This window comes from Tenrec ecaudatus, chromosome 5, assembly GCF_050624435.1.
Source record: "Tenrec ecaudatus isolate mTenEca1 chromosome 5, mTenEca1.hap1, whole genome shotgun sequence".
NCBI lineage: Eukaryota > Metazoa > Chordata > Mammalia > Afrosoricida > Tenrecidae > Tenrec > Tenrec ecaudatus.
This window is the reverse complement of record NC_134534.1, coordinates 34,005,706-34,026,238: the sequence shown is the minus strand read 5'-3', so window position 1 is coordinate 34,026,238 and position 20,533 is coordinate 34,005,706. Positions and strand designations below refer to the sequence as shown.

The 20,533-nt window shown below is 46.0% G+C and overlaps 1 protein-coding gene across 1 annotated transcript in view; it reads right to left on the bottom strand.

The window, feature by feature from the left end:
* Positions 1-656, bottom strand: part of DPYS (dihydropyrimidinase) — a 99,297-nt gene extending 98,641 nt beyond the window's left edge. The window contains exon 1 of the mRNA XM_075550595.1: positions 393-656. Within this exon, the coding sequence (XP_075406710.1) occupies positions 393-656 (264 nt within the window). The remainder of the gene's footprint in view (positions 1-392) is intronic.
* Between the last annotated feature and the right edge of the window lie 19,877 nt (positions 657-20,533).

Genomic DNA, 20,533 nt, shown 5'->3' with positions numbered 1-20,533 from the left:
GCCAAGACTAGACTGAAGCCAGCGCTCTGGTAGCCTCATGGTGGGTGATACTCATGGTCAGCAATTGAAAACAAGCAGCCCCTTCCAGGAACGAAAGACGACGCTCTCTACTCCCACAGAGAGAGATACGATCTCAGAAACTCAGTTTACCCTTGCAGGTGCTAGGAGGTGGGTCTGGTTCTGGTTTGTTTTGTTAGGGACCCAAGCCCTCTCACAGGGGCTCCAAGAAGTAAGGGCTGAGGCAGGAAGAATGCGCATCTCAGCTGAGCAGGTCCCTAGGGCTTGGAGCTCCCTCCTGCCCGCCTAGTCCCTCTCAGAGTGCTGCTGAACGCCCCCTACCCCCTCCGGCAGCTGGGGCGCATTGGGGTGCAGGACGCGGCGCAAGTGGGTACCTTAGTGCCCTGGTAGAAGTCGTCGATGGACCGCGAGCCCATGAAGGGGAACTGCATGTGCGTATGCGTGTCGATGCCGCCGGGCAGCACCAACTTGCCGCGGGCATCCAGGACCCGGAGCCCCGCGGGCGCGTCCCCCGGCGGCAGCAGGTCCGGCCCGAGCGCCCGCACCACGCCGCCCTCCACCAGCACGTCGGCCACCTGCGAGAAGTCGTCGTTGACTACGCGACCCCCGCGGATCAGGAGCCGCGACGGCGCCGCCATGGCGAGGGCGTGCGGGGACTGCACTGGGGTGGCCCTCCGGCAAGGTCCCCGAAGGCAGATGCCAAGGACAGCGGGTCAGGGCCTGGGGGCGGGCCGGGCATAAGAGCCCAGGGCTGTGGGGCAGCTCCACCTCCAGTGGGCTGGGCCGGAGAGGTGCTCAGGGGTCATGGGAAAGGAATCTTGGGGTGAGAAAGTTTAATCTTTAGAAAAGGCTTTTTATTCCTTTTCCTTGGAGGAAAAGGGGGGCGGGGGTGTGTGCAGATGTGGCTTTCTGCTCCTGTAAAGAAATCCAGCCCTGGAAACCACGGGGACCTTTCTACCATGCCTACAGGGTACCTATGAGTCAGAATTGACTGACTGGCAATGTAAGGTTCCACAGGGCAGAGGAGAGCTAGCCTTTAAGGTTTCCAAGTTTGTCATGTTTCTAGGAGCAGGCTACTGCATCTTTTTCCTGTGGAGTGGCTGGTGGCTCAGAACTGCTGACCTTTTAGGCTGGCACCTAGACTCTTCACCTTGGCCCAGGGCTCTTTTTCTTGAATCCAGAACAGGAGACTTCGGGGAGTCATCTAGACAGCACAAGGAAGTGACCTTGCTGAGAAGCGAGACAATCCAAAGAACAGGAAGGACAGCTGGAGACAGATAGTGTTTCTGAAACCAACCATGCCTGAAGACCCTACTGATGTAGATCTTTCACTTGTTAACTTGGATCTTCTAGCATTTTCAGTAGCCACTTGGCAGTAACTCAGAAGACGCCTTTGTGTTTGGCTGGTCACCTTAGACATATTCAGTGGAAGAATGCAAGGTACTATTAGTAGTATTGCCCAATTCCTTCAATCTTCAGATTACACAAACCGCCAATGGCAAAGAATTAGGAAGCAGCAATACTGTTTTCATAGACGTGGCTCTCAAGCCAGGAAAAAGGAACCTGAGAGAGTTATGCAACAGTGCCAGAAGCCCATTGTGTGGATGTTTAAGGGGGTAATTATAAGTGTTCTTTTGTTTGTTTTTTCTATCATGGGCATTTTATATCACGAAATACCCTGCATTACAACACAAAACACCCTCCCCACACTCAGTGAACCAAAACCTTTTTTTCTGGAAAAGAGGTTTGTAGAACAACGAATGACCCTTTCAAAGGGGCCACCTAAGACCATCGGAAAACACATATTTCCCATGGTCTTAGGAACTGAGACACAGCTCCTCTATCCGTCTCCAGGCGGGTGTGCCCACCTGCAGATACGCCCACACATGAGTACCCGGCGTGAAGACCGCAACCCATGCTACACCATGCTTCAAGACAACATTTCATTTACTTGTAATTAGAAATAAATATTTTAAAATATATAATTACATTGTTTTTGTGATTAATCACTATGACTTAATTATGTTCAATTTGTAACTATGAAAATACATCCTGCATATCAGATATTTACATGACGATTCATAACAGTAGCAAAATGACAGGAAGTAGCAACGAAGAGTTTTATGGCTGGGGTCACCACCACAGGAGAAACTGTCAGAAAGGGTCGCGACATTAGGAAGGCTGAGAACCACTGTTGTAGAAAGTCACTGAGGCACGAAAGGGCTCACTGAAACTCACTGGATAGCAGCAGACAAGAGGAGGATACCTGAGCGTGAAATACTAGCTCTCTGCTAAAGGGGTGGGTGTCTTACTTAGCTAGTGCTGCTATCACAGAAATATCACAAGGGGGGGGGGGGTTAGCAAACTGAAATTTATTTTTCACAAGGTTAGAAGTCTGAATTCAGAACTCTTATCTGTAGCAAAGGCTTTCCCTGTTGACTCCTGAGGAATTCCCTCTACTCTTGAGTTCTACTTTGGGTATCTTGGACCATCTCCAAGCATCTTGGCATCTCTCTTACCCCACCTCTCCACTGTGCGCGTGCTTTAATTCTTTTGTATCTCAAAAGTGGTTGATTGATGACATACCCTACACATAGCATAGAAACCCCATTCCAAAGTAGGATGGTTGTCACCACGGGCATCGGGTTCGGATGGGGGGAGAGGGGCACACCTCAATCCACAGCCATTATTCCCCACACCAGCGCACAGGCTGAGGCCAGCACTGGACAAGCATGATCAGCAGTGGCACCTTGTGTTCAGCACCCTCTCACCTGTCCTTTCTGTGCCCCATTCAGCCATTTCCTTCCCCATACAGTCAATTAGTGACCCCAAGTAGCAGTAAATGGGTATTTCTGAGCTACAACGTCAGCAGTGCCAAGGAGGGAAGGCAGGGGACTATTGGTTTACATTCTCAGTGCCAAGGAAGGAGTCTGAATAGACCTCCCCAAAGTATCTTCATTTCAAAGGAGAAGTAGAAAGCTTGGTCATGCTTGACCCACACGTACACACCTGTTCCCAAGTGTGCTGCTGGTTACTCTCCAGATACTGACTCCTGGCAAGCAGTATTACTGCCCCATGGGGGTTCAAGGTTCCAAAGAGTTTCTTTTGGAAGCAAAATCACAGGCTGTCTTCCCAGGTGCCTCTAAAAAACACTGACATCTAGTTGATTCTGTGTCCTATAGGACAGGGTAGAACTTCCCCTGAGGGGTTTTGAGACTGTAAATCTGTACCAGAGTAGAGTGTCTCATTGATTGTTATGAGCTACTGGTGGGTTTGAACTGCCAACCTTGCGATTAGCAGCCCAATGCAGAGCCCACTACATCAGTTTAGGTGGGTTCACTTTTGAACTAGTGGTAAAACACTTAACCATCGGTAGCACTGAGACACAACTGGGCAGCAATCAATAAGGCTGCAGTTCCCAAGCACCAGCTGTGTCTAGGGAGAAAGATGGGGCTTTCTACTCCAGTAAAGAGTTACAGTCTTAGAATCTCCAGGGAAGTTCTCCTGAGCTCAGTAGGGTGCCTATGAGTTGGCATTGCCGCGATGGCAGTGAGCGAGAAGAAAAGTCTGCAGCAGTGTGCTTTGGCTGTTGAAGAAAAACTACACAAGCTGAGTGGCTTGAAAAAATATGTGTTCTGAGGTTAATGGCACGCAGAAGTCTGAAATCAGTTTCACTGATAGAACTTAAGGTAGTGGGAGGACTGCTTTCTTCCAGATAATAAAGGGGGGGCAATCTGTTTCTTTGTCCCTTCCAGCTTCTGGTGGCTGTCAGCATTGCTTGGCTTGTGGCCACATCACTCCAATCTCATGGCCCCCTCCTCTTGGTGTCAAGTCTCTTTTTGCCTCTCTTTAGACCATTGTGATTTCGTGTAGGACATACGCATACAATCCATGAAAACCTCCCCTTCTCAAGCCCCCTGACTTCATCACAGTTACAATTCTCTTTTGCCATATAAAGTGCTTTCTCAAACTGTAGGGATTAGGACCAGGATGTCTTGGAGGACAATCACTGAACCTACCACCGCCTACTATTTTTTCACTTGGCTACCCAACCCAAGGGGCACTTCCTCTTTATGTGATGGGAGGGGGCACCAGGTCCACTTGTCCTGCCTGCCTCATTAACTTGTGCTTCTAGAAAACGTCATTCTCCTTTCAGTCACTCATACTATGTATAATGATTTCCAAGTGATTTTGAGATTTAGCTAAATAAACCCCAGCAATGCCATAATGCTTAAGAAAATAACTGACGTGTTCACTGGGTGATAAAGTAAAATACACTTGCACTTTGTGGCTGAGGTGTCTTGGATTTGAATTCTGGTTTCGGCATCTGGTATTATTCCTGAGTTCTCTAAGTTTCCTAAATGTCATAAAGCTGTTTCCCCCTAACAGATCTACCAATAATTATTGTGTCTTAAAATTTTAACAAACACAGTGTTTGCTAGAATTTAGTAGAAAAATCTAATCTCTTTTCTCTACATTCTGGCAAATTTCTTCTGTGGAAGAGTTCATTTTTCAAGGTGAGATCCACAAAGCCATGAAATGTTTCCACTGATTTTGAAAAAAAAAATTTTTTATGAAGCAACAACCAATCTGTGAAATAATATTATTGTTAGTTTTGCTTCATAGACCAAATAGATTTGATCTTGTACTTTGTTTTGGATTTTTAAAAAGAGAGAGCTAAATCCACCTTTTAGAGTATACAGTTCCCTGAATTTGGACCAACAAGGCCAGGTGCCGTCACGAAGCAGTGAAGAACATTTTCATCCCCAAATCAGTCCCCTCAGGTCCTTTGCCACCAATCTCCTCCCATCCCAAGCTTGTTAAGCGCCATTACGCCCACTGGCCTCTCAGCAAACCTTCACAGACAGAAGGAAACAATGCCTGGGTCTGAGCCATCCTCAACCTTGACCCTACTGAGTTAAGACTCCTAACTTCAAGGTCAGCAGTTTGAAACCACGATGAGGCTTTAAGCTCCCATAAAGAGTTAGCCTTGGAACCCACTGGGCCAGTTCTATTGGGCCTTATATGGCAGTGAATTTGGTTTCATTTTCTATAATGTGTTTTATTTTATTTTTTCCAAGCACAATTGACTTTTAGCTTGGATACAAAGTAAGTTGTGGGTGTCCTCAGACCAGGAAAATTCACCTAGAAGGATCCCTGTTGGTTACAGAGTTCAGCTGCTAACAGCAAGGCTGGGAGTGAAACCCACCACCACCACCACCACCAGCACCACCCACCCACCCCCTCCTCCTCTCTCAGGACAAAGGCCAGGCTGTCTGCTCCCTTTAAGTTTTAAATCTCAGAAACCCTAGAGCAGAGGTTCTCAACCTGTGGGTCGTGACCCCTTTGGGGGTTGAACGACCCTTTCACAGGGATCATCCAATTCATAACAGTAGCAAAATGATAGCAATGAAGTAGCAACAAAAATAATTTTATGGTTGGGGTCACCACATGAGGAACTGTATGAAAGGGTCGTGGTATTAGGATGGTTGAGAACCACTGCCCTAGAGAGTAGTTCTACTCTGTCTCATGGGGTCACTATATCAGAATTGACTTGATGATTCTAAAAGATACCTGCCACTTTGTAGTCGGGTTCTTGTCTGGGTGTCAGGGAAGGCCTGGGCCAGGGTCAGGGCCAGGGCCAGGGCCAGGAGCAGCTTGCCATCCTGAGCCTCCACAGCATTGCTGGTGTTTGGTTCTCCAGTGCAGGAGCTGTTGGAGGGAAAAAGCCGGAAGGAAGACATTCAGCACCATGAGGCCACTTTTCTAGATGCTGGTCCCCACCGGAGCCCATCCCTTCTGAAGTTGGAGCCTTGAGCCTTGTGACCTTGACCGTTGGCATCTCTGAGTGGTGCAAGTGGTTAATATGCTCACCTGCTAAACGAAAGGTTGGAAGTCCAAGTCTACCCATAGATGTCTCAAAAGAAAGGCTTCGCAGTCTAGTATCAATAACAGCAGTACCAGGCTGAGGTGCCTGCTGTCCCGCGGTGGTCTTCTTTTCTCGTTATCTCTTTCATACAAGTGGGAGGTGATGGAATGGTAGGCCTTGTATTAATGTTGTTCACTTAAGCAACTACTTCCTGAGGCTGTTTCACTGTGTGAGGTACTCATTGAGTACCAGACAAGGCAAACCTACAAACTCACTGCCATGGAGCCGATGCCAACTCCCAGTGACCCTATAGGACAGGGTAGAACTGCCTCTGTGAGTTTCCTAAACTGTAATTCTTAACGGGAGTAGAAGCCACCACCCCCTCCTTTCTCCCAGAGAGTGGCTGGTGGTTTTGAACTGCTGACCTCATGGTTAGCAACCCGATGTCTAACCACTACTCCACTAACGCTCCTTCGCCAGACATGGTAAACAGTGAGGATATTGTGTGTAGGTCAAGGATGATCCCAGTTGTTATCTAATGGTGCACTTAAGGACACTACTTAGTGCAATAAATGCTGGATGATATTTATCTTTATATCCCAAAGCCCAGCACAGAGCGCAGTGGTGCACGGCAGGAGCTCCCCAAATTCACTGTCACCTTGTGGGGGCTGTGACACTGCTCTGAGGAATTTCCTGTTTTGTCCACATTAGGAACACATTTAAGAGTCTCCTTTAGAATTCTTTTGAAATGCCAAACTCAAGTTTCAGCTTCATTTCCTTTTATAAGCCACACGGTTGCCTCCAAGGAAGTTTATTTGAGTGTTAGGGAGAAAACAAGTCTTGTTGCTAAATCAGGAGCTCTGGTGGCTGCTACCAGGTCAGTGGTTCAAATCCACCAGCTGCTCTTCAGGAGAAAAGTGAGGCTGTCTATTCCTGTAAAGTTGTAAAGTCTCAGGAACCCAAAGAATTTCTACTCTATCCTATGGGTCACTATGAGTCCCAGAATAAACTGGATTGGCAGCAAGTTTTTGTTGTTGCAAAATCCACTGATTTTCATGCTGAAATAGCCACTAAACAGCATCTTGGCTTGCTCTAAAATTTGTCATCAAAAACAAAACAAACCAAAAACTGCATCATTCCTGATGACCCGATGTCTATATTGATATAGTTGTTCTCCTTTATTCAAGACTGAACCAAAACACAAGCATGCTTATGGGTTCTCTTAAACTGACGCATGCATCCCATTGTGATAGGTTTCATAAAATTATAACTTGCAAAATTTATACCATTATTTTTCACATTAAGCAGTATTTTTACATCATACTTAAAGAGCACATAGCTTGGTCTTGAAATTCATTTTAAAAATAATGAGAGTTCTTTAAATAATGCGTTTCCATCTTCCAGTCGTATCTAGTTCACATGCATTTGATTACAGGAATATAGCCTCACCTATATTCAACTACACTTGAACCCTTCATATGTACTTGAACACTCAAAGATAAAAACGTTAGTCATGCATGCAATAAGAAAATAAACAACCACATTTATTGAGAGGTTGTGAAAAAATGTAATATTAAAGTTATCCTGTAAGTCTCAAATTTTGAAATATGTGTTTCTTCTCTCATTCCTCCTATAATCCCTTATCCTTATCCCATAAAGGCCCCTTATCCTTGAGATCTTTCGCAAACTTTTCTATATGTTTAGCTAGGGTAACAGTATGGGATCTAGTACATAGATTATGTCTATAAATGTCATTTTGAAAGTAAGTCTTTTAAAAAATCATTGTATTGGGGACTCTTAGAGCTCTTATCACAATCCATGTGTCAAGCACATTTGTACATATGCTGCCATCATCATTTTCAAAACATTTTCTTTCTACTTGAGCCCTTGGTATCAGCTGGTCATTTTCCCCTTTCTCCCTCATGAACCCTTGATAATACATTAATTATTATTTTTTCATGTCAAAAATAATACATTTCTTAATGTCACAATATCAAAACTAGGATTTCCTTTGCAATATGCCCTTCAGAAGAACAAGGACAACTGCTACAGATATAAAGTAGAATCACGAGAACACACGTATATTTCTGGTATACAGATGCATCCTTAATGCAAAAGCAATAGCCCCACGTTAAGTGTAATTAAAACAGAACCGTTTTCAAGAGGAAAGCCAAACGTGTAAAGCCCCAGCTGCGTACTTACAAGCAAGGACTTTTGGCTTCTCACTTCAAGGTCAAAGAAAAGAAGTTAAATGGTGCCTGAGTATTTTTCCAATCAGCAGAAAGAATTCAGTATTTTCATCGCATTCATCATTAATGCACCTCCCGAGGGGCTCTGTGTCTGACAGCGTTCCACCGCTTTTCGGAAGGTGTTCAGTGGACCAAGATGCAGGCAGGTTGATTTTCAGCCCTATCAACCATGGGACAGAAGAGACTGCCCCAATGGGCTTTCTTAGCTGTGACCTTTTCTGAGCAGCTCACCGGCTTTCTGCCCAGGAAGCCATTGTATGGGTTTGAACCATGTGCCTGTCACTTAGCGAGGGGGCCTTTGATCAGGGTTCCTTTTGATGATTATGACCCTCATTTTATTCATTCATTCATTCATTCTGCAGATGGTTTAATCCCAGGGCTGGATTCAGCCCTAGGGTTCCTAATGCCTAGGGTAAGTGTGCAGATGAAGAAGCCCCACCTGAGGCTCTCTCTCTCACCTTGGGCAGGCTCATGCTCACTCACCCTTACTTGCGTGTCCACGTTGTTGTGAGGTGGGGTTGACCAGAGAAACAAATCCAGTGACACTCTTATATATAAGTATGAAGGAACTTTTTAATCAAGGAAACACCACAGCCTTTGGGAAACAGAGCACCTGGAAGGAGGTGTGCCATGGTCCCCTCTCAGCACCGACTACAGGCGTGGCATGCCATCCCCAGCATGAGGTACCTCGTCCGAGGTCTGGCAAAGGGAAAGCTTTCAACAGAAAATTCCAGGAAGGATTTCTCCGGTATATCGGTTCCCCATAAAGGCTTAGACAAAGTTGTTTTCTCCTCCTCACACACAGAGGTAAAGGACGCGTCTCTGAAGGAATATCTGTTCCTGCTCTGGGCTTTGTGCGCCCTTTGAATGCTTGCAATACCGAGATCCGTAAGTTGCCCACATGTTGAGGTATTTGATTAACAAGAGGCTTGCGTGTCTCGAGAGGGACAAAAACCCATTTGTGGATAAGCTCAAGGCTTTTCTCCCGAGCATGGGCTTGAATCCCTGTGCCCCGCTTTTTCTGCCGTCTTTGAGCACATCACTCCTTGGGCCCATTCAACTGCATGCTACACCCCACACCAGCCCAGTCAAACTCAAATCCCTGCGTCCAAACCTAGTCCCTAAGTCCCTCTTCAGACTCAACAGTCACATGCAATGATGCAGAATGCAGGCAGATCACAAGCCCATATGTACAAAGTCGCATGGATCCGAGGTTGGTGGAAACCTGGCAGGATTCAGGCACCCCTCAGCGGGGCCAGCAAGCAGGAGAGTCAAGGCAGAGGGAGAGAGTGTTCCCTGGACCCTTCTTATGAGAAGGCCACACCCATAAGGAGGCACCTGTGATCTGACTGACAGGTTGAAGACCACCCCACCACCCCACACTTATCTATCAAGTTGACATAAAATTACATAATCACCACAGTGTTCCACTGGTATTACCTCCCGACCCCCGGCCTTTGGTCCAGTGTGTGCTCGCTGGTGCCTTGGTCCAGTCATGGGAAGAGATATCCAGGGAAGAGAACAGGTCGATCCTAGATGAGGGGTCAGGCCATTTGGACAGGACACCATTAATGTGTTCTAGAAGTGGTGGTGGTGGTGGCGGCGGCGCCGATATGTCTCTCCACCCATAGATACTTACCCCTTAGGGAAGTGAAAAGCTGGAGGGAGACTCTCAAAAGCCAGAAGACCAGGTTGCTCAGCTCAAGGCTGGATGTTAGCCACAACAGTGCCTGGCACTTAGTCCTCAAAACTATTTGTGGAATAATTAGTTTTGAACATGCTAGGCAGTAGACTAAGATCCCTACATACATTGCCTCATCTGGACAAAAATGAACTCCCATGAAACAAGAATACTATCTCCATTTTACAGATGTGAAAACCATGGTTTAGCGAGGTTAAGTAAATGGGCAGACTCACATGTTTGGTTGATGAATTTCAAGGCCATCAGTAGTCACTAGCACTACATTGTAATAAGTAAACAAAGACATAGCCAATAGCTCTACATTAGCTTTGACAAAACATCTTTTTGTAGAATAATTTGTCGTATAGCTGATTCCTAACCCAAACAAAATAAAGGGGGGGGGGAGGAAGGATATTATGTTTGTGTCCTTGTTCTCTAATATTTTAGAAAAACATTTTCTTGAGATATTACATGTGATAAAGTTAACCCATTGAAAGCATGTCTGATAAGTTTGAAATTTCCACATAGCTTTAAAAACACTTCATCCAAAAATCAAACCTATTAGCACTGACAGCCATCCCTGACCCTTCTTTAGCCCTGCCATGGTTGCTAGGTGCTATAAAGTCAAGCTCTAAGTCACAGACGGCCTACACACAATAGAACAAAATGCTGCTGCGTCCAGCACATCCTAACAATGACCGCCATCTCTGGGCCCATTGTAGCACACACTGCTAAGGTTTCTGTTTTTTTTCCCTTTTTGCCTTACCCTCTACATTATCAAGCATGATGTCCTTCTCCAGGGACTGGTTCCCCCTGATATAATGTCCAGTGTACATGAGAAGAAGTCTTCCTATTTTGACTTATCAGGAGATTTTTTATCAAGTCAGGTATGCTCTGACAATCCATGGTATGCTTATTAGTTACTCTTTGCCAACCCCATCATTCACATGCATCATTTCTTCCTGGCTTTCCTGCCTCGTCATCCAGCTTTTGTAAACAAGATGAGGCTGTTGGAAATATTATACCTTGGATGAGGTGCAACTTACTCTTCAAGCTGACATTGTTGATTTTTAATATTTTAAAAATTCCTCTGCCGATTTGTCCAAGGCAAATAATTTGATTTCTTGACTTCTGTATCTATGGGCAATGACTGTGGCTATTTAGTTAGATGGTTGTGGGGATGGGGAAGGAGGAATTCTATATTGGAAATGAGAAATTGACCAGCAAAACAACTCCAAAGAAACTAGGCTGATACTATGTAGAAACTGACAAGCTAACAAAGCCCCCATGAAGCTGAGCTAATAACATCTAGAAATTGACAAGCTAAACAGTCCCCAAGAAACAGACTAACAATATCTAGAAACTGACAAGCAAAACAACGTCCAAGAAACTGGGCCAAAAATAACCAGAAATTGACTAGGTAAACAACCCCCAGGAAACTAGGCTAATACTACCTAGAAACGGATGCGCTAACAAAGCCCCGAGAGGCTGGGCTAATAACATTTAGAAATTGACCAGAAAAATAACCCCAGAGACATTGACTCAGGTCAAGCGGATACAGCCATCAAGAAGGATATAAAAAGAGAACCGTCCTCAGCAGACGTAGCACTATAAGCTCTCCTGAGCCTCATGCTTGATCTCCGTGAAGTATATTAGAACGTTCCCCTCGTTTCTATATTATTTTCAACAAAATCTCTTGTTTTGCTGAATGTAGTCACTTGGCAGAATTCTTTCTTCTAAGAAGACAAAGAACTCCACATTAACCGCCGGGGAGCTCCCACGTAACTTCTTTGGACAGGTAAGAAAAGTTCTTCCGTCTCTGGGTTAGACGATTCTGCTACGCCCGCGTTAATTTGTTTTTCTGTTCCCTTTAATTTCTTTCTCGCTGGTTCTGCTTTTTTGTCTTGTCAGCTATCCCCTCAGAATCGAGTTGCCCCAACTTCCAGGAACCAGGGTCGCTGCCCATCCCAAGTGGAGGTCCCCTGGCCTTGAACTTCTCTTTGTGTGAGCCCCCATTTTGGCAGCTTGCTGGCTTCGAGGCCCATCGTTGTTGCCGCGGAGGGTCCCTGCCATAGATTGGGCATTGTGTGGCCACTGAGACAGACCCTGGGGACTGGGACTAACTTTCCTAGGTTTCCAAGGCGTCATGGTAGCAGAAAAGGCAGAAAGCGGATATGCCTTCCCCTCCAGTTGTGTCTGGAGCTCAAAGTTTGGATCTGGCAGCTGCCACCACCCCAGGGTGTAAGATCAGACCAGGCTGAGATGGCTGCCCTGGGGTCCACTGGCCAACTCTGCGGCAGAGCCCGCTGTCTGCCCAAGGCCCACGCTGACACCCTGCTTATGTTTTGTCCCATGGAGTTTGCACTTTCGAGGAGTTACTGAGGGGCCTCCTGTTGCAAAGACATGCTCTGTTGTAACCTTCCAGGAGGGTGGGCTCCACGGGGCCCAGGGGAAACACTGCAGGTGGGTAGTGGGGTTAGTAGTGGCAAGTCCTACCTGCTCCAGGTGCCCCTCCACTCTGTAGCACCAGCAAAGCACAGGTGTCCATCACACTGGACCCCTTTGGCCTCTGAGCTCTTCAGCAAGGTCATTTCTTGTGGGAACTGGTGGCTGGAGCAATTTGAGAACGACACACCTTAACAAAATCAGCCCCTCTAACCTTTTCATTTGATGTTTTTAGATATTCTTTGGGGATTGCAAATGCTTTTATGGCAGAGAGGAACGAATAGGGGCAGTCTGATATAACCCTCGTGCTCTGGAAGGGGAAAAAACCTAATCAAAACCATCTTCCTACCAGAATGGTCTATCCAAGTTAATCTCACTGGGACAACAAAGTGGATTTCTCTTCCGCAGCCCCTCTGGGAAACTATCCCATTATTCCACCAAAAATAGAGCCACTGAGGGGGCAGGGGGATTTCAGTGAAGAGAACAGCCTTAACCATATTCTCCTTTTACTGACTCTTACAGATGGGAAACCAAGCCACGGCCCAGAGTCCTCTGCCCTTGGGATGCATCCTGAAGAAGTGGGATATTGTGCTCCATCCCCACATCCTGGGTAAAAGACCTCCAGCCCTCGTTGGTAATCTAGCCCTTGCCACAGCCAGAAACTAAATGATGGGGGATGTCTGGCCCGCAAATGAGAGCCAACCCTCCAAGATTTGAGTGGATAGTTACCTTAAATTCATGGTGCTACTAATCTTTTGTAGAAACTGCACATTTGATTCGGCCATACTGTAATGGTAGTTTATGCCCTTCACCCCCAAAAAGTGAAGTCGGGGGGAAATGAAACCAGAAACTTTTAGGGCCAGATTCGACAATACTCCTGGCCTGTACTTGACTCTGGGATCTCTGTACATTGATCTTCCAGCAAGAGCCTTCACGACATGGAGGTCCTTTATGTAACATTTCCTTTATGGTAACATCTGAGGATCAAGTTAAGAGTTGAACTTTCTTGACGCAAACAAGAATATTGAGTTCTCCAGGAACCTGACCCCATGGTCTTTTGGATTAAGCTGGGAAATGCTACCATTGGCCACCAGACTGTCAGACTCATGGAAATTCAAAAAGACTGATGTTACAGAGCTTCCCAACTGCTGCCTGGTGGAATGAATGGACTGGGGTTCAGCTGTTGGCGGGGAGGGGGGATGCCAACTGCAATCATGGCACCCCTGCAGGGGAGTAGATCTGAGACCACCTGTTCTGCTGCTAAACAGATGGACTAAACACCTGTGGTTAGGCCAGCATTTAACAGCTGCCAACCATGAACCAGAATTTGAGAGTCATCCTGCCTTGGTGATATGTTGGGAGACAAACCTTAGAACATGACTCCCCTGAGGGAGGATCGGTCCTGACTTTGGGTGCCCCCGATACTGGGAAGAAACTACAACGGTTGGGGAGCACCCTGGAAACCCCTTAGGTGAAGGAGAAATTTGTAAATCACTTTTTGCGTGAGCCATGAATGTGGATATTGGTTGGGTGTAGAGCTTGCCTGGTGTTGAATGGAGTCACATAGGCTGCCAGCGGAAGAGGTGGCTACTCGGGCGATCCAAATTTTAATGTTATTTAGCAATTGTACAAAGTTGCTTAGTTTTGCTAAGGTGGTAACAAGGTTTTCTTTGACTTTTAAATTTTGAATCCTTTCTGTAACTCAATGAGTATATCCAAAAGAGAAGCAGAACTAGGCTGCTGCTAAGTCCATTGCATATCCTTAAAGGGCGGTAGATCTGCCCCTGTGGGTTTCCATGGCTGTAAACCTTGGCCAGGAGCAAGATAGCATAGCCTCTTGGTTCCTGGGAGGGACTGGTGGTTTTGAGCCATTGATCTTGCAGTAAGCAGCCTGATGAGTCACCCATTATGCCACTGGCTGCTCAGACAAAAGGAAGCACATGTGAAATAGTACATGGTGTTCTGTCTCTAAGAGGAAAATGTCAACGCTTTTGTACTGACAACAGATTGACTACAGTTAACACCTGAAATTCAACCAACTTGGGTAGAATTGTTGGTCACCTAACAGTATAGGCTTTTTGGGAGTTACACAGTAAGGGGACTTGCGATGAACCAGGAAAATGGTTAACAAGATGGAACCATTTAAACTATGGGATTGTAACCCCAAATGTGGCTGAATGCCGTCGGTAGAACGCTTCTGTTTAAATTACCATTTTCTTCAAAGAGCCGTCACATGAAGATGGCTTGAGACTCCGGATGATAACCATCTCTGGGGTGTTCTGGCAGCATTATGGGTTTTCTCTGCAGGGAAACGCTCATTACACATTTCTTGGTGCTTCACCAACTTCCTGGTCCCTTCATGCTCTTCATCAATTGCTCTGTTGGATTTGGGAAGGGAACGCAAGCTCACTTTGGGCGCACGGAAGAGTTGTGACCAGTTGAGATGCAAAAGTGGCAAAAGGAGTTTATTTGCTAGCTCGAACTAGGGCTTCCCTCCCTCCACTGCTCGGCACAGCAGGGACCCAGCGTCCAAAGGGAATCCGCCCTGAGCTCCTTGTTCTCTGGGCTTTTATAGGCCAGGGGCTGTCCTGACCCGTGGGAATTGGGGGGGACAAGAGACACGAGAAATGGAGACAAGACAGTAGCCTGGTCAAGTCTCATTTATTGAGTAAAAGGCTACAGCTTATAAGGGCCAGGGAAAGGGGACCACCCGACACACATGTGAATTAGGCCACTTTGGTGATAGACCAATCAAGCAGTTCGGTGGTGCGCGCCCAACCCATGATGTCAGTACTGGCTTAGTCTTCAACCAGTGATGTAGAGTGACATGCAAATCAAGTGCAGGCGCTAGATATGTAAATAGGGCAAAGACAGTCTTTTACCCAATCAAGGGGAAGCAGGATATAGGTGCTGAAGAAGCGAGCTGCTTCCTGTGAGTGGAAAGTACCTATCTATTTTGGCAAAAACAGCCCCTTCTCTAAAAGGAAACGGGCAGCACTAGTAAATGGCAAAAATAGAAATTTATAAGGTTTGGGCAGAAAAGATTAAGGCTATGGCTGGGCCTCAAGGCTCCAGACAAGGGACAGTCCAGGGTTGCTGTTCTTTAAACTTACTGGAGAAAACTCTGGTGCCAGCACTGTCCAGCGGTGATTACATGCGTGCTTTCCTGATTGGTCGGTCACTGGTGGGCTGTCAAACTTGGCTAAGGCATCATCAAGCGATGTGTCCCATTGGTTAGGTCGGATCAGGCCATGTGTTGCATCAGTGACCAGGAACCTGAAACTGAAACTCGGGCCTACCTCAAACTTTGGTTTTCATACAGCCTCTTTTAACTTTTACTCTGCTGATTCTAGCAGTTGCACACCCATGCCTCACAGCTCATTAAGGGTTAAGAGCTTCAATAACTTGGTGTCCAAACTAAACTGGGCTACCATCAAGTCTAGTCTGACTCATAGTGAACTTACAGGACAGTAGAACTTGTGGGTTTCTGAGATTAAATCTTTAGGAGAGTTAAAATTCTCTTAAGCCAGCTGGTAGTTTTGAACTGCCGATCTTGCTAGAAGCCCACTGACCCGTCCCACAGGTCATCAACAATGTGGATACCTGAAAGAGGGACTGGGAATGAAGATGGGCAAGAGACACGAGAAATGGAGACAAGACAGGAGTCTGATTAAGGCTCTTAACTGTGCACAAGGCAGAGGCTTAAATAGCCCGCGAAGGGCGGGCGCCATTACGTCAAATGGAAATAAGGTATAGCTGGGGTAGCCAATAGTCAAGCACCTACCAAATGAATAAATGGCGGGCGATTGTGCTCAAACAGGTCGTATGCTAATGAGGTATACCAGTCGCCTGGCAGAGGTGCCGCCAGGTGTGTGTTGTCCAATGAGTGTAGTGGCTGCTAGCAATTGAGCACTAATCCTAGCAATGGTCAAGTAACTAATTAACTGCAGGTGAAACAAAGGCAGGAAGACCACTGGGCACAATTTTCATGACAGGAAACCGAGAGTAAATACATGAAGGTTGTACATGGCTTTGATCCAAGGCTGAGGGACATGCAGTTCCCTACAGCCCACTATGCCAAAAACAGTTCTGGTTTGTTGTAAAAACCATGGTAGTAAGGTTTTATCTAGTACTAATCTCGTGTCTAAACTTCTGCCCCAATGTTGACGCATGGAACTAGTCTCAGGGATAGCTATGGCTTTGTGTGTTCCAAATTGATCCCATTTTTTTGGTGACAGGATTTGATCAGAAGTATGATGATTTCAAGTTCTCTCTGCAGGAAGCCCCTGACACGTCAGCTCTGAATCTTCCCTCCCCACATTGAGATTGCTGGTGCAAAGGCCCAGTCTCTTGGGCTTACTGGGGATGTAGGTTCCTGTGCTCCTGGGAACCATAGGGACCTGTTTACCTTCTTGGTCGTAGATAACCACATCCTAATCCCCCAATGCGGTGCATGACCCTGGCTACTTTATTCCCATGGAAGCCCAAAACTGACGGTTTCTGAGGGACAGGAGGACTCCACCCCATGATTTAAAGTTGGCCGCCTCCATCTGCTCTGAGATCCTGTTGGATTACAGGAATATAAATTAGCCTTGAGTGGGAGGCCCTTCCCGCACTCCCATTTGATGGCAAGCAGAAACCAATGTAGTTAAGTATTTCACTGTCTAGCCAAGCATCCAAGATTTGATATGGCAACTAGGCCACGGAGCTGCTCATCCCAGTCCTTCCTTGGTATGAACCTGGAACTCTATTAAAAGTCAGTCTTAAATATGGAAGATGGGTCACGAAAATCCCATTTTATTGCACAGTGGAAGGGTGGCCCACTTCTATTTCACTTTTGTTTGAAATGAGCCTTTCACCAAAGAATTGGTGTTTGAGAGTTGTCAGTGGTTTTTTAATGGTGTACAGAGTTTGTTCATTACTCTATAAAGGGTTTGATTCAGTTTTTTGCTGTGATAGAAATTGCAATAAACGTTATTGACCTTAAAAAAACTACTTCCTGGGGCTGTTTTGCTGTCAGAGGTATTCATTGAGTACCAGACACGGCAAACCTACAAACTCACTGCCATGGAGCCGATGCCCGACTTACAGTGACCCTATAAGACGGGGTAAAACTGCCTCTCTTGAGTTTCCAAAAATAACTTCACAGGAGTTGAAGTTCTTAACCACCCCCCCCACCTTTTCCCCCAGAGTGCCTGGTGGTTTTGAACTGCTGACTTAATGGTTAGCAACCCAACGTCTAACCACTACTTCACCAATGCCCCTTGGCCAGATGTGGTAAGACCTGAAAGTACTGTTTGTAGGTCAAGGACAATCCAGCTGTTTTCTAACGGTGCACTTGAGGACACTATAGTGTTGTATTTTATTTTTCTGAGAGTAGAGGCATTATAAAGTACTTGTGCTTTAGCCTTTAAGGCAACATCATCTTGGTTTCCAGTGTTTGTACGAATTCTCTAGTCCCACCAGAATTGAGGCCACATCCTCCACCCCGTTTGTAGTGGACAAAGTGCCTATCATGCCCAGGTGGATCCATGTTAAATGCTTGTATCAAGACTGCCTTATCCACAATGGCAGCAGCCCAGAGGAAGTGGCCATCTGAGTATGGGACCCTGCATCACAAAGCAGCTTGCCTTGGCGCAGCCAATAGTTAGGGGGCACACACTACCAAGTACTCTTCCTACAACCATGCTGAACTACTCCACACCCTTAACGTGTCCTCCAGCTCCAGCCAAACCAGATAGTCCTTGCTCCCCTTGACATTTCTAGGGCTATTCTTTATTGAGCTTCAGTCCTTGTATATCTTCTTTGTTCTCGCTCAGTTGCTGTTTTGCTGAAAAGGTGAAAACTATACTATGCTGCTCTTAGGGCAAGTAGGCCCTGCTCCCCAAAAATCCAGCAACTTCACCCCCCTGGATGTTTTTCTCACTGCAGTAGTGGACCACACCTTCCCTGGACAGATGTGCAGCAGAATTGGTTCCAAAAGATGGGCTGATGACCAACTGCTAATTCAGGTTTATTGTGCCAACCTGTGTGATTAATTGAAGGGTGGAGATAAAATGCCTCTGTGAGCCTTGCCCTCTGGTTATCTGGTATCATTCTCTGATGGTCAGACCGGTGTGCAGGCTGCCTTAGCTGAGGCGCAGAACTAGCTGGCAAAGCTTACTTCCTGCGATATGTCCCTGAAGAGAAGCCACATGATGCCGCCCTGGGTGTTGGAGACCCCTGCCGGCGCTGAGATGCTTACACTGCTACAGGATTCCAAGACTTTCTACCCACTGGCCTCTGCTCTCCTGCATTCAGCATCCATGTGTTTTCTGAGTTTGAGGAGGACTTTATGGATCAGTGTTGGACATAATGGGCAAAGTTTGACTTAACGGGCTTGTACTGGTTGGGTTTGGAATGCTTTCTGAATGTACACTTAACCTGTATGTAAAATTCTTAAACACGAGTTTCTGTGGATTTGCTAACCTAGGTTACCCAGACTAGCACACCAACCAAATTCCCCAAATGAATTTTAGTCCCAGTCTCGCCAGTGGGGTTGTAGTTGAGAGCGGTGGAGAAGGTTGTGAACAAGGAAGTTGATAAAATGACCAGCTCGACCCAAAGAAGCCGGGCCAGTAAGATGGAAATGGACCAGTAAAGTCACCACACAAAATTACAAAGTTGGGTTGGTGTTAGAAAATGAAGCCTAAAAATCAAGACTCTGAGCCACCTAGTTAAATGTTGGTAAAATGTACTGAAACTTTTTCTATGCTTTGTAACACACCTACACTTTGAATAAAAACTTCATTTTTACCACATTTTTACCACATGCTATGCCTTCGCTGAATTCTTCCTCATAAGACTGGAAAATAGAATCAGCCCAAGATCCCCCATAACATCCAAGCAGAACCTTTGGCAACCAAATAGCTGTCCCAATGCTGGCTATAGAGTCGGCTTTGAGGATATATTTCTTGAAGTAAATTGGAGGCTGTAGTCTTTCTCACCAGTAAGTTGCTTGGTGTTTCACAATCTCAAAACGAGATTATCCACTATCTGATCCCTGATAGCGTTCTCCCACGTAGTCTAATTGCTTGAATTTGCTCAGCATATAGATGAAACTTCTGTTACTATGAGCATGAATGCACAACTCTTGCCAGTGGGGGTGAGATGCTGGAAGTTAAGCGGCATAGTTTGACTGCTGGCAGGGTCATTCAGGTTTTTTCAGGAGAGTTTCTAGACGGCTTCCGATATTTCTCCTTGATGCACAGTACTCCCATTTCATTGTATGACTGTGCCACACTTGGCATGTCCATAGAGGAATTGATGGGCATTTGAGTTATTCCCTCTTTGGGACTACTAGCAAAGAATCCTATGACTATTTGCACAAATTGTGTATGAACACCTATTTCTGATTTTCTTGAATCTACCTACCTGGTAGAACAGCCAGGCTGTATAGGTCTATGTTTAAAGAGCTCAGGTGTCAACTGGGGGTTAGGCATTGGGCTGCTGACTGCAAGGTTATGCTTTAAACCCATCTGTTCTGAATCTCCAGTAAAAATTTAGCCCCAGAAACCCAATATAGGGTTGCTATGATTGGAAAATCTTTGATGGCATTGGGTTTAGTCTATGATGAACTTTTTGAGGAAATGCTAAGCTATCCCAAAACAATTGCAACATTTAATGCCACCAGCAATATAGAAGGTTCCAATTTCTCCACATCCTCACCTCCCTCGGAAGTTAAAGGACTTTCACGAAAGTGAGTTCAACTGAGCCCTCTGTATTGCTGTGTGGAGTAATTAGCTGTTAAATTCCTTCTCGCTGTATCAACCTATCCTCTTACATCTATAATCATAAATATTCTGGTTTTGTTTCTCTAGAGAACCCTGCCTAACGAGTGTAGTGAGGGTAGAGAGCAGGGATGGCTACTAGTTGTAAATCACGTGGGGTCTATAGGGCGACTCTTCTTGGCGTTAGTGTCTGCCTTGATGCTTCCTATTGCTATGGGACCAGTGGAATGTGTCTCTTGAAGTAAAGACTAACTAGTGGATGTATGGAAGTAGAGCAGCCTGTAATTTGGTTTCTATTTGTCATTGGTCCTCCTTTGGTTGTCATATATCCTCTTTCCCACCATGCAGTAGCGTTAGAGTGTAAAGCAGGAAAACAATATTTTAGAATCTGTGTAAATATTGACCCCCACCCCCTTTGTCTTTGGCTAATGTTAAGGCTCAAGTTGTAGCGTTCAGCTCAGCCTTTTGAGAGGTCATGTTCCTGGGAGAGGGTGTGCCTCGA